The 15,137-nt window shown below is 45.1% G+C and overlaps 1 protein-coding gene across 10 annotated transcripts in view; it reads left to right on the top strand.

Annotated features, from left to right (window-relative positions):
* Positions 1-15,137, top strand: part of LOC146866846 (scavenger receptor cysteine-rich domain-containing protein DMBT1-like) — a 1,139,300-nt gene that overhangs the window by 677,143 nt on the left and 447,020 nt on the right. For 8 of the 10 annotated variants that reach the window (XM_085602006.1, XM_085601968.1, XM_085601975.1 and 5 more), the window contains 2 exons: positions 1,849-2,163; positions 4,314-4,343. In XM_085602006.1, the coding sequence (XP_085458132.1) occupies positions 1,849-2,163; positions 4,314-4,343 (345 nt within the window). The remainder of the gene's footprint in view (positions 1-1,848; positions 2,164-4,313; positions 4,344-15,137) is intronic. The other 2 variants (XM_085601995.1, XM_085601984.1) reach the window with 1 other exon arrangement.

Raw genomic sequence — 15,137 nt, 5'->3', positions numbered from 1 at the left:
TCTCAAGTTTGGCAACTTCCTCTGTGTGCCTCTCATGCCTTGAACACGCTGGGCCCCTCCTTCTTGGACAGTCTCTCATCCTGAAGGGCCATACACACTTCTTCCCTCTTTCATGGAACAGGTAGGTATATAGGCCTGATCCTCGCCTCCTCGTTAAGAAAGTATTGGCTTCAGGTGATGTCCTGTCACCTCTGGGAGACTGGCTGTCAGGCAGACGTCAGCCCTGGCGACACAACAGCTCTTTGAATACTCTGTAGAGCACTCTGGGGCATATCTACAAGGCGGCGATGTAAAATTATCGCCGCTTTTGCGGCCATTTTCGGCCGAAAAGCAGCGACAATTTTATCGCTATATTAGCAAGGTCACGCTATCGCGTGAAACCTTGCCTTAGCGCCTGAATTCCTAACGCCCATCTTTGCATCTCTAATAAGATGCAAAGTGGGTGTTCCTCCCCAGGATAACGGGAGAGATGTTGCTAAGCGACATTTCTCCTATTATCAAGCCTCACGCAAAGAAGCATAGCGACAAGAAAAGTAGCGATAACCTCTGTTATCGCTACTTTCCTTACGCCTGCTTTGGAACTGACTTAGCCATGATAGCCTATGTAAGGTGGATATCATGGCTAAGTATGTGAGGCCCTATCAGCAAGCGATCGCCAAACTTCGTGGGATTATCGCTGGGTTTCCAGCGATAATCTCACGTTTGGCAGTTAGCGCTAGGATTTCTATTGCTTTTGAGATAAGCGTTGCTAATAGCACACTATCTCAGTGATAAAAATCCACGCTAGCCGGCGATAATTATCCTAGCGCTAAGTGTGCTTAGCGATATTTATCGCCGGTTGTTGCTGATATGCCCCTCTATTCCTTGGTTAAGAATAACCTGGGACTGGAACAAAGTGGGGTGGGGTGGAACCCATTTTAATACACATTTTCACTGCAGGAGATGTGGATCCACTGTTTTAAACTTCTAAATTGGCTGGGGTTGGTTTTCTTTCAAGTGCCCTTCTCAGACTGCTGTCCAGAGACAGCTTTTATGTAAAGTGATGCTTTTTACACCGGAGAACACTGAGTATGTCTCCAGGCAGGTTCTCTTACCACATGGGCACAACGAAGTGTGAGTTCTCTGCTCCTGGCTGTCATCAGTCTTTCTAAAGCAAAGGCAGTGAAGCAGGACAGACAAAAGGGAAGGTCCTAGAAACGTCCTCACTTTGAACAGAAGAAACTGAAGCTCCACCCTCCACACCAACTATATCTACCCAATGACGTGCTCAAGAAGAACTAAACAGCAGCTTTGTGCTAACAAAGCCTCCATGTAATTTCCAAAGGTGTCCCGAACTAGATCCTCTTCTCTTCAGTGTCTGAGTCTTCACCCTTCAGCCACAGGATTGCAGACAATAAGCTTCCTCTGTCTGGGAGAGTGATCCTCATGCATCATCTTATTCCATGCTAATCCACGGTAATCCAAACTGGATTTCACCTGCTTAAGTACCCATACTCACAGGCAGAGAGCCTTACTACCATGGTCCACAGTCCAGGCAAAGTGTAGGTTACCTTTGTGAGTAGCCCGATTGCGTTCTTTTATAGGAGTGATGAAACTGGCAGGCTCATCTTTCTTCTCAATGCGAGGTGGGAATTGCAATCTAACTAAATTGTGTGGTGCAGTTGAAGAATTCAAGCAGGTTACTCTCCTGGAGGGGTTAAGTGGAACAGAGCTGCGTTCACTTGTTAATAATCTTTGATTTAGTCCTACGCTGCTGATTGAGACAAGAACACTCCAGGCTTCAGTGTAGCATGTTTATGGGCAGTCAACATAATCACTTTTTGGTCCCCTGTGTTTTTTTTTCCTCAGTGCATCTTCCCATCCGACTCCAGAATGGTGGCGGCAGATGCGCGGGCCGCGTTGAAGTCTACTACGATTCCTCCTGGGGGACGGTGTGTGATGACAGATGGGACCTCAGTGATGCACATGTGGTATGCAGACAGCTCGGTTGTGGCTGGGCAGTGTCTGCTCCTAGCGGTGCCCACTTCGGTGCGGGCAATGGCAGCATTCTCTTAGACGAAGTCAGCTGCATGGGTTCAGAGTCTTACCTGTCTGCGTGCAATCACTTTGGCTGGATGAGGCATGACTGTAGCCACTATGAGGATGCTGGAGTCATCTGCTCAGGTGAGAACTTCCATTTCTGCATCCGCAGGTGATGCTTCTCCCATGTCCGTGCTCTGAAAAATAAAATGTGGTTCTCTCCATAGTTATCTTGTCTACATTCCACTTTTACATTTACAATCTGCAACACGACATTTGTTTTCTTGTGCAAGTGTGAGGCTCTCAGGGACGGTGAGATATTTAAAGGATTTCAGCATAGAGTTCCATGTAGATTCACTGAGATTTTAAGGTGATTTTTCTTTGTCAGTGAGCAACTCTGATAAACTCCACGTTGTCAAATTATCTCTCAGAGGTTGTGCAGCATTTTCGTGAGAGCGCAATGGAAGGAATGTGGATGAAATATTAACCCTGTTTTGCAGCACTGGGCTGAGCAATAATGAAATGCAAGGAGTCTGTTCTCTGATGGACACAGTACCAACATGTCCTGGTTCAGTGCATCAGTATCAGCTCTGAGATATACCTTTCTAAGGGGCATATTATCAAGAAACGAGTTAAGATTATCGCCGCTTTAGCGGCAGAAAACTGCCGCTTATGCGGCGATAATGGGCTTGATAATATGCCCTTGAGAATTCCATAGAAGCCCATGTTTTGGTGACAATATGGGCTTCTATTGGAATTCTCTGGGGCATATTATCAAGCCCATTATCGCCGCTTTAGCGGCAGTTTTCTGCCGCCAAAGCGGCGATAATTTTAACTCCATGCTTGATAATATGCCCCCACGTCTTTACCTTGGGCCTCTATAAACGATCCATCAAATGCAGGGGCATATTATCAAGCACGGCGTTAAAATTATCGCCGCTTAAGCGGCAGAAAACTGCCGCTAAAGCGGTGATAATGGGCTTGATAATATGCCCTTGAGAATTCCAATAGAAGCCCATGTTGACACCAGAACATGGACTTCTATGGGAATTCTCAAGGGCATATTATCAAGCCAGTTTTCTGCCGCTAAAGCGGCGATAATTTTAACACCGTTTCTTGATAATATGCCCCGCAATTTTTAATACATCTACACACGGGCCTCGATTGGGTGACAATAGACACGCACATGGCTGTATTCACTTTCAGTTTAGTGCCGTCTTTTCATATGGTGTCAGCAGATATATGTTGGTAGTGCTTGCCTCTCACTTTCTTACTGCGTAATCCTTTATTATTTGGAATCCATCGGTCTTTGTTTATGTTTCTGACTCGATAACGACTAACGCTGTCTCTCTCATGAATGTTATATGTTTCAATTACAGTGCTTGAAATTTACTTTAATTAATTCTTCTCCCAACAGCCTTTTCTAAGTGCTCTTTTTCAATGATATTCTTTCATTTTTTTGTCTAATTCTCTTTTTTACTAGTTCTCTGCAGCCCTAATGTTCTCTTTTCCTATGTAGTTTTCATCTGACCCCTAGTTCTCCTAATGCTTTTCCCCTAATTACTTCTTAAACACGCTTTTTCTTTCCACACAACTCATTTCTGTCCTAATTTTTTCTTCATCCGTTGTGTTCTTCTAAAGATCTGTTATAATGCTCTCTTCACCTACTTTCTTCTTTTCTAAAATTCTTCTAAAGCTTTCTTTTCCAGTTGATTTAAATTTGCTATTTATTTCTAAACCACTCTTCACAGTAGGCTCTTTTTTCCTTATATTCTCTTTTTGCAATGCTATCTAGCTTTCCCACCACTGTTCTCTTCACCTAATGCTCTCTCCTATCACTGTTTTTCCTTCTAAAGTTCTTGTTATGATACACTCTTCTAATGTTACTTTTAGCTAGAGATTACGTAGTCTAATGCTAGTTTTTCCAATGCTAACTTCTCCAAAAACTATCTTCTTCCCTAAAGCTCTGCCTCCGTGATTCCTTTCTCACCAAATGTCCTTTCTTATACTCTACATACTCTTATACTATAAAGAGGTTTCCTTCAAATGTTCTTTTTGGTTAATACTTGTAATGCACCCTTCTCCTAATGCTTTCTTCTCAAATGCTGTTTTACAAGCACTTTAATTTACTAGTGAGTTTTTCAAGCATTCACTTCTAACATTTCTCTAATCCACCATTGCCTTTTTCTCTTACAACTCTTCCCCTAATTATTTCTTGTGGTAGTGCTCTCTGTTCCTAATAATCTTTTAGCATAAAAGTCTTTTTTCATACTCCTACATTCTCATTCTTATAGATGCGGTCTCCAACTCTTCTCAACCATCAGGTATATCCCAAAGACCTTCTTTCTTCTTACATGTTCATGGAAAGTGACTACAAATACAGTGATTGATTTTTACTACAGGTAAATGTTATTGTGAACTATGGTTTGTTACCCTCAGGAAGATCAAATGCAGTTCACATGTTTTTAAAGATGGAAGGGTTAATGAAGAAGCAAATCTGGTATGAGGAGGACACCATGTCTCAGAAAACAGCCAGATATGCTAATTGCCAGGCTGCATTAACCTTGTCTTTAGAATACAATGAGAGTTCTAGACACTTCCATCTATGACTGCCTCAACCATTCACCACATGCGCAGGAATATAAGGGCGGGGAGTAGGAAAGGGGTACAGAAAATAAGATAAAAGAAAGCATACAGAGTGGACTCCTCTACTATAACTTGTCACTTCTGTTTAACAAGAATGTCTGCAGAATGTAATGGTTAAAAAAACAGCAAAGAGTTATTCCTAAGTAACTTGCCATATGTCATTGTATGCTTCACTGTTCTAGTCAATGTGTAACCATTGCTTAGTATTTTGATATGGAAAATGTCATGCTTGAAAGCAAGACATACAAATAAATAATAATGAGTACAACTAATAAATCTTCTCTGACACGTCTCTCTGTGACTTGAATATCTACCTGAAGCTTTGTTACTATGAACCCTTGTGTGGTAGGTAAGTTATAGGCTAAGAACCTTCCTGTTCTGTCACTGGATAACCCTTAGTAAATGTAAAAATTTCTAATCTTAGAACGGTTCATATAAATGTTCAAAATCATTCAAGGTTTGTTTCATCACAACATGACTTTCTGAATATTTTGCAGTAATCCCAATGTCTTTCAATACAAATTAATGGAAAAATAATGGGAACCACATAGTCAGTGCTTAATTTGAGCAGGTGCTTTCCCGTGCTCAGCACCGACACTTGATTGGTTTCCAGTGCTCGGCAGAAGCACCTAATTGTCAACACCATACTTAGAACAGTCTGTCACATGGTGGCGCAGCTCATCTAATTCAGAGATGAGCAGAAAAAAGGTTGTTTAGGAATATAATATACATTAAAATAGTGCTAATACCAGCCTCCCCAGCCCTTTCTTTAGCTTTGGGGATCTGGAATAATCTGAGCTGACACATTAACATGCGAGAGAGATGGTTAGTAGTTGTTTTGGCAGCAATGCAGTGCCCGCCAGGTCAGAGTCCTGGCATTTAATATGTTACAAATTAAGCACTGCATATAGAAGGGTCCTGTATGCAGCGACTGCTTAGCAATGGTACAGTCGCTAATGAGGGAAGTTATTGCCAGATATCCAAGATGTCTGTCAACTCTCCAGACTATATTAGAGTTCATGGCCTGCTGGTAAGTGTAATTCATTACTGGAACAATACCTTGTAGCGCATTCTCATGCCTGCATGCAGCCTCAATCAGACGATGCCCATCCTCTGCAATGACTGCCAGCTTTTTCTTCCCAGAAAGAAACTCCCATATGCTTGTCCAGTACAAAGAGGTGGGCAGTGCCTGCAGCCCATCTTCCAGGTAGTGCACTCCCCTAAGGATGTCTTCTCAGTGGGGGGCTTCGGGCTTGTCAGGATGCCTTGCATAAAATTCTTGCAGCAAACATGGGCATGAAGGACCCACGACTTAAACTACAATACATATAATTTTTACACAGGTAATTTGTTTTTGAGAAACCACACATTCTCATCGACAATATATTGAGGAGGCAGACATCTCTTACTGTGTGTGTGTAGAACATACAAGTATCTTCAGATTTTTCCAAAGTTTTCTTTGCAATTATGTGAACATCAGTTAACTCAGTTAAACTCATGTTGATGGAGATTGATACTAACCAAATATGGGGGGATGATGGCAATAACTACAAAGGTAAGAGGACGTATCAATAGATGACTGTTGGATGCTATTGTATGCTTACTGTGTGGATCACAATATTTTGGCCCAATCTCTCAATACTGTTCAGCGCGCTGATTCAACCTGTCCACCTGTCTCACTGCGGTAACTAGTAGACAGACAAGCTCCCATATTTAGTTCTTTACATAGAGCAAGCCAGAATGCTTAAAACATAAATTGAACTCCTTGACTAGTAATCAGAACCTGTGGAACATCATGCAATCTAATAAGGAGTTCTCCTAAAATCAGTGCTAACTCTTTAGAGTTAGGCAACTCAGGCTGTGATACAACATTACACATCTTAGTCAAATGGTCCACAATCACTACAAGTACTGTACAACCTTCAATCTTGGGCTACTCCGCAATAAAATCCACTGACAGAGTGTGCCAAGGTTTTCGCAGCATAGTAAAAAGCCTCAATCATCCATTGGTTTACTACTGAACTCAATTTGGGCGCTAACTGACCCTGTTTATGAATAATTCCTTACATAAGCAAGTAGATTTCACCACCAATAAAATGTCCTTACTGACGCAAGAGTTTTAGCAATTCCATGATGACCAGCTAACTTTCAACCATGAGGGCAATCCATCGACCTATTATACTAAATTTTGGAATAGTTTCACCTCTGTACAGCAATCTATCTTTTCCATCTCAAATTTCTTATTCTTTTAAGAAAGGCTTTTTATCTGTGCTTACTTTGTTCAGAAATTGATCTGTGTTAACTAGGATGATGTAATGATCATAGGAAACTTTTGGGGTGAAGACTAAGCGTCAATTGTGGTTATCTAGTTGCGCCAGACTGGGGCATAGTCACAGGTTAAGGCTGGCTGTGAAAGGGTGTGTGCCTCATTCAGGGACCATGTTAAGCCAGCTGAGAATTATAACTTATGTCCTTGATGAGGGGGTGTTGCACCACACACCAGATGTTCTGAGGAGCGATGCGGGGACTGCGGCAAGTTGCGGTGAGCTGAGTTGGTTTTGAAAAGGACAAAAGCTCGGCTTGTAGAATACCTTTATCCCCACTTCCAAGGATCCAGGACTGTAGAGGGACCACTTTGGGGGTTAGGACTCACTGCAGGCAGAATCCAGGTTCAGGGAATCAGAGCAGCATGACAGCAGAGCAGTCCTTCTTGCAGCAAAGCAGCAGAGCAGTCCTTCTTCTGACTTTTACACGGGTCCAAAAGCGATCTGAAGAGTGGGTCTGATATTCCAATACTTATACCTGGTGTCCACGTTGAAGGGAATATGCTTCTGGAGTTTCCCCTTGCAGAGTCATCTGGAATTCCCTGCCTCCCTGTCCTGGCCCCCAGTCTCTCTGGGGGCACAATAGGCTAGTGTGATGTCCTTTGCGTGTGAGCTGAGACAGTGTTTTTGAAGTGCAAGTTTGGTAGGTGACAGCTCCACCCCTGTATCAAATCAGAGATGGCCCATCCTGCCAACAACCAGACCCTCTATTATGAGGCTGTCTTGGAGGAGCATAGGGCAACTGTCAACTACACCTAGTCATGTGACCCAGGAACAGGCTGCAGACACCGAATGGTTATTTTCTAAAAGTGAAGATGGAACATTGTGTTGCACTCCTATATGATATGAATAATTTTCTAATGTGAACAAAGTAAACACATTTGCTACGCTTCGTGTGCACTTTGTGAGGGGGCTTCATCCTCATCGCTGATTTGAAATAAAGAAAGTACCTAGAACTATTGCTCCAGACACAGTGTGCACTACTATTTCCAAAATTGGGAGTAACCAATGATTATAACATACATAGATAAACTTCAACCATTGAGTATGTGTCAGCCATCCATAAACATCATTATACAAAAAACAGAAATCGTATACAATGAACTATGCGTAGACGTTGTCTTTGATCAAGTCACTTTAATTTCAAGGACGTGATTCCTGTAAATTGATTTCCATTTAACAACTAGTCTTAGTATTCTCCAGAGACTAGCTTTAGGGTGTATCCCAATGCATTTCAGGCTATAACCTTTGCCCTTCGTCAGGGGATTCAATAAGCAAAAACATGTAGGGAACTATTTACTGGAAGAACTCAAGCTTACAACTATAAGGATTAAGTAAATAACAACATAGCTGGAGAGACAGTCCTCACAGTGAGTAACCATCAACCATCATAAGAGTTAAGGAAAGAATATGATAAGTGGCTAAGTTATATCGCAATGAGATGCTGTGCGTGTAACACAAAAACACTACCTTAACACAAAAGTAGACACGCAAATAACAATTGTGAAAAAACATGTAAAAAGCAACCGTGCAATGATACATGCAACATACAAAGTGCAAGAAAAAAACTCTTCAGACATGCAAATGATGTGAGTACTAAATAAATGTGAAGTTCAAAAACGACCTTATTATTGTTCAATCGCTGCTATAATGGCAATGTTTCAAACCGGCGGCCAATTCAAAAATAGTCTGACCTTGTTTCTAAAAGTGAAACATCATACTAAACAAAGTTCTGTACCACCTATTAATTCCTGTGTGGAACAAATCTTACCAGAATACTACGCGAGTGTGTTCAACACACTGCTAATGGTAAATGTGGGGATCCAACTACCAACAAATCTACAAAGAAACATCGACTATTCAGGGCCGTGTGCAACGGAGCGAAAAATACTTCAATCATAAAATGTGTCTGAATGACACTCAATCTTACCCGAGTGCTTTTTAGGTCTCGCCTAGCAGTATGCACTGCTTGGAAAAAGACCTTTAGCCATCGATTCCTGTTTTGGTCCCAAAAACGTGCACACGTTGCATTGCTTTCAATGGCAACGCGTGCACATTTGGTGATTCCCTTGCGGGAGCGAGCAGCTGGCGCCATATGTTATCAATTATCGCGCCTTGCTGTTCGCTCCCGCAAGGCAATCGCGCAGGCCCCCTCCTCTCTCCCCTCCCCCCTGCTGCCAGCGCGCTTGTGCTTGTTTTAATTTGTGACAGAGACAGGCAGCGCCAAAGTGGTTACTTCGAAGAGTGCTGGTGGAGCCGTCCGGTTTGGCTAGTTGCAGTTCGTATTGCTTTGTGTATCTCAAAGGCACCTCTCACCTACAGCAGCTTCGGAACGCATCGTCAGGAGCTCTGAGCCGCGAAACGACGCCCAAACGTCGCAATCCATTTCAATATGTCGGTTTACATGCAAACGTTTACGCGAGTTCCTTTGGGTAATACTGCCATGGTAAGTTAAAGGAGCTGCGGGTACTTTGGTACTCACCCCACTCAAAGAGCATTGTAGTGTCTTAAGAACGAGCGAGACGGAAAAAACTATCGGGACCAAATACATTGAGCGTTCCACCATGCTCTTTTCTCTTTTTAATCGTTTTGCTTTATCTTGCATTTTTTGGGATAAAGTGCCTGCCAGTGTGTCCAAAAAGTTCCAGTTTGTATTTTGAAGAAAACTTCCCAGAAGTTGGAACCTAAAGGAAATGTTTTGGGGGGTTAGAGCTTAGAGCTGAAATATCTATCTTGGCACCCTTTTATAATTTTAAGACTATATTTTACATCCACTGCTGTTAGAGGCTGCCCAACTCAAGTTGTTGCATAAAACGCTATGCATTATGAGCGAGTTCGATGTCATTGGGAACTAATTGGAACTTGTTTGTATTATTGCGGTCCATTAAACCATTTTCACTGTGCGGACGCTCTAATTTTAAAGTTCAACCAACTTTTCTGTTTACATTTGTGTAGTGGGGCACTTATAGGGGCAAGAAGCATCAGGTCTCACAGGTAAGTTGTGTAGAATGGTATGCTTTATTAACGATTAACATATGTATATATCTCAGGGAGAGCGCCGGAGGCCGTCTTATCCGTACGCGGGCTCGGCACTTACTAAACCCTAAAATTGCCGCTGCGCGCCTACGTCATCGTGCTGGTCGACGACTAGAGCGCAACTCTACATATCTCCCCTTTTTTACTGGTAACACAAATAACAAATACTGTTTACTTGCGTGCATACTCCCTTCCGTCTCCCATCTCAAAGTCTCTAAACCTTGAAGGTCTCACCACCGTTCTTCCAGTCCGAGTATATCTCACCGGGGTGCACGTGGCGGGAACGGCACCCTCCTGGGAGGTTCTCGCATCTTCTCCTTCGGTGTTTGGGAGAACTCCCTTGCCGGGAGATCCACAAACGCTTCCCCGGAGTTCTGAGTTACCCAGTTCACCATCATCATGTACTTCGGCATTTCCTCCACTTTCTCTTGGGCTGCTTGTGTTATTGTCCACCGGTATAGTCTCAGTCCCTTGAGTCCGGGACTGTATCACCTGTCCTCCTTCCCTTCCGTTCCATTGCATGATCTTGTTGCATTTGGACATTCGGTTCTGCGACCACACCTTCCGGTCACTGAGTAGGGCTGACCGGTTATAAACTTCTTCCACCTGCATCGGTGCACTGAATTTGCTGTCCCCCTTCCTTCGTAACTGGGCCAGTTTGACGCGAACCCATTCTCCTTTCTCTTGCTCCGTCTCTTTGACATTTTTCCTTTTGTTGTAGCGTTCCGCATATATCTTCTGAGCTTTCTCTAGATTGTGGCGTACTACTGCAGGAGACCACTTGCTCATGACGGTGCGCTCCTTCCAGGCCACATTATCTTTCGTGAAGGGGTCTCTACCCCTTAGGATCTGGAAGGGGCTGTACCCCGTGCTGGTAGGTGTGATCCTATACGCCCACAACATGCTCTTCAGTTCCTTTTCCCAGTCTTTTCCACTCGCAATCGCTGCCTGTACAGACCCCATAATGACTTGGTTGAATCTTTCGGCTTGACCATTCCCTGCTGGGTGGTATATAGACGTGTGTTTACTCTTAATGCCATTCCTTGCCATGTATGTGTTCTATTTTTCTGATACAAATTGAGGCCCGTTGTCACTTAGGAGGGAAAGTGGAATGCCTTCTCTAAGAAATACAGCCGTTAGGATCTTTAGTATTTTATCCGTGTCCATATCTTCTTATGCGTCCACCTCACTTGGAGTACTTATCTACAAGTACCAACACATATTTTTGAATGACCTGATTGTCCAGTTTCGGGCCCAGGATGTCTATGGCTAGGTCGTCCCAGGGGTTCACTGGGTTGACAAACTTCCCTAGGGGTGGTCGCATCAGGCTCAGGGACTTGTCCGCTCTTTGGCATTGGCTACACTCCCGCACATGCCTCTCTATCTGGTTGTCCATCGCCGGCCACCAGTACACTTGCTTTGCTCTCATTTTTGTCTTGACAATACCCAGGTGGCCCTCGTGAATGAGAGTCAGAAGATGAGGGATCAGCTTGTTAGGGGGGACTACTTTCTCCCCTCTCCTCAGCAAAATCCCTCGATCACAAACAGACAACTCCTCTCTTACTTCGAAGAATTTCCTGAGCGTTGCCCCCATGTGCTTCTTTTCCGGCCATCCTCTCATGATGCATTGCTTGACTGCTTCCATGTCTGTGTCTGTCTCGTATGCTTCCCTCCATTCGTGCTTGCTTATTACTTGTTCGTGATCTCCCATGAATGCTACCTTACAGTCCTCGTCTTCCGACGTCTTAGGAGCTTCTTGCATGGCCGACGCTCGGCTAAGGTAGTCGGCTACTTTGTTCTTTTGCCCTGGGATGTGCTCCACATCATATCTGTAGTCTAACAATTTCAGCGTCATCTTCGCGATGCTGGGCGTCGCTGTGGCATGTCCTGATGATGTGAGTACTTTGATCAAGGGCTTGTGGTCTGTCCTCAGTCGGAATCTCGTTTCCTATAGGAACTGACAGAACTTGTCCATGGCCCATACTACCGCCAGCATTTTGTTTTCTATGACCCTGTACTTTTGCTCCGTGGGAGACAGCGATCGGGATGCGAAGCTAAGGGTAGACAGTTCTCCATCTTCCGATTCCTGCATAAGGACTGCTCCCAGACCCCGCTCACTGGCGTCTGTTGTCAGAACTGATCCGGCTCATGGATCATATCCGCTCAGCGGGACGGCTGTGCTGATGTCCGTTTTTATCCTCTGGAACTCCTCTTGTGTTTCCTTGGTCCACTCGAATTTGGTCTTGTGCCGTATGAGTTGTCGCAAGTGGTGTGTCTTCGTAGCAAAGTGTGGAACGAATTTGCTATAGAACTCGGCCATGCCTAGGAACGACCTTACATCTTCTTTGGACTTGGGTGGTGGAGCATCGCATATCGCCTTGACGTTGGACTGTTTGGGGGTGATCCCTTGGTCACTGATCACATGCCCCAAGTACGTGACTGACATCATCCCAAACTGGCACTTCTCCCATTCTGCCGTGAGTCCGTTGCGTTCCAGCACCTGTAGGACTGTGGACAACTTGGTGTCATGGTCTGCCTTGTCCATGCCCATTACCAAAATGTGGTCTTGAAAGTATTGCACTCCTTATATCTTGCGAAATAGTCTGTGCATTAGCTTCTGTAATACGGCTGCCGCCGAGTCCAGTCCGAAAGGCATTCTGCGGAACTGATAGCAACCAAAGGGGGTTATGAAGGATGTTAGCTTCCTGCATGTGCGGTGTAGTGCGATCTGGTGGTAGGCGGACGTGAGATCAATTGTCGAGAACCACTTCACTCCTTTGGTTTTAGCTAGCATCTCGTCTATCCTTGGCAAGGGAAACCTTTCTACTATGATATTTTTGTTCAGCTCTCTCAGGTCCACACATAGACGTATTTTTCCATTGGGTTTCATGGCGACCACCAATGGAGCCAACCACTCGGCACTCATTATCGGTTCTATGATGCCGTTTTCTTCCAGTCTATGAAGTTCCTGTTGCACCTGTTCTCTGATAGCTAGCGGGATGTTCCTCACTTTGTGACACACTGGTTGGGCATCCATCTTGAGATCGATCCTGTGCGTGAATTTTGTTAGTCTTCCCACTTTGCACCCGAACACGTTGGGAAACTCTGTCTTCAGCCTTCCTGCTTCCGGTCGTTGTTCGTCGCTGGTCATTAAGACTTGCGTTATCCCACTTGGATTCAACTGTATACCTAGATCACCTTGGTCTACCCATCCTAGGACCGATGGACCTTTTTCTGACACATACAATTTGCAACTGGCGTGTCGTTCCTTGAATTCAAGCTTCAGGCGCCGGTATCCCACCATCGGGATGGGTTCTCCTGTAAAGGTGACCGGGCGGATGTCTGGGGGCTCCAGCTGGTCACCATTGTGGTTCTTGAACTGTTCTTCCCACACACTGCGTTGTATGATGGTATAGGGGGATCCTGAATCCGCTACCATCTGTATTTTTACTCCTCCAATCACCAGGTCGCATTGTGGTTTCTTTGATCGGTTGCAATTTATTCCCATCACGTGTTCGTCTATACATAGCACGCTGTCATCATCATCCTCATTCTCTATGTCTTCCTCCTCTTCTTGTGCGATATATTTGACTGCTATTTTCTTCTGCTTGCGGCGACACACTTTCTCATGGTGACCTATTATTCCGCAAAACATGCACTTGGCTTTGAAGGCTGGACATCGCTTGTCATGTGCTGGGTGTGACCGACTGCCGCATCTGTAGCACATGTCCTTGCCCTCCATGCCTGGTTTCTTCGCTGGAGACGGCCTGGGCGACCACTTGGTCTGTGTCCTCTTGTCCCCCGCTGCTCCTTTGCCTCTCTCCGGCAGTTCAGCTTCCGTGACTTTGTTCACCATGGGTCTCGGGTTAGCCTCCTTTTTCGCCGCTTCCGCTCATCTCTTCGATAACTCTGCCTTTTTCACCATGGCTATCACCTCCTTTAATGTCGCGTCGACGTTGACCCACAACTTGTCCTGTATCGCCGAGTTGGTGGTGTGCATGACTATTTGGTCTTTGATGAACTCATCATGCAACGTGCCAAATTTACATGTGATGGCTAATTTCCTCAATGCCACTACATATTCGTCTATGGACTCTCCTTCTGCTTGCTTCCTTTGTTGGAAGTTATATCTATCAATGGACGTGCATACTGCTGGTCTGTAGTGTTTGTTTAAGTCGTCTATCGCATGTTGGAACACGTCGTCGTCCGCCACTTGCCTCGGCGTGGGGACGATGTTCTGAAACACTCTGATTCCTTCCGGTCCCAGGTTGTGCAGCAAAATCCTTTTTTTTCTTTTGCTGGGGAATGCTTCTCCCGCCTCGTCTTCAAGGGCTTCTACATAATTCATAAAGTATTCTCTCCAGTCCTCCCATTTCATCGACGGTTCTCCCGGTTTGGGTAGGAAGGGGATAGGTGTCGTGAGCGAGGATGGTTGGGCGAACATTTCCGCTCTTCTCTCCGGTGACTCGTCTTCACCCCTTGGGCTGCATGGCACGCTCCGTCTCTGCTGGCGTGGGGGGCTTTGGTGTGCCGCCACTCCGCCGCCACTGCTTCACTCAGCCTGCTCCGCCAGGGCCTCCCTCTTCTATTTTTGTTTATTATATTTCTTTTCCGGCAGGTGTCTAGGGGTCGCTATGTATTGAGCGCCTCCCCCCCCGTGTCCGTGTCCTGAACGGCTTGTGGCACTCTCTGCAGTGGCTTGAGAGGATCACGGCCCTCCCCAACACTGCCTGCTATGTGGGGTGCTATCGCGGTCGGTTTCGGCACTTGTGTCGCCTGACTGGGTTCTTGCTTGTGGCTCTGGTTTCGCCCTGTGCAATCACGACATGGAGGCCCCCTTGGGTGGTGCTAGAGGCCCAGGCGTCCCCCTGCCGCGCTCTCCCTCCTGTGTACCTGTGTGGGTATCTTGTGCTGTTCCACTGGTTCTTGGCCACGTGTTCACTGTGTTTAGGCTCCCATCAGTCTTCCCCGTTTTTTTTTTGTAATCCCAGTGCTCGTCGCCATATGTAGTGGGGAACTTGCAGGGGAAAGAAGCATCAGGTCACAAAGGTAAGTTGTCCAGAATGGTATGCTTTATTAACGATTAACATATGTATATATCTCAGGGAGAGC

Source organism: Triturus cristatus, chromosome 1_2 (genome assembly GCF_964204655.1).
Source record: "Triturus cristatus chromosome 1_2, aTriCri1.1, whole genome shotgun sequence".
Classification (NCBI taxonomy): Eukaryota; Metazoa; Chordata; class Amphibia; order Caudata; family Salamandridae; genus Triturus; species Triturus cristatus.
This window is presented reverse-complemented; position numbering and strand designations above follow the sequence as displayed.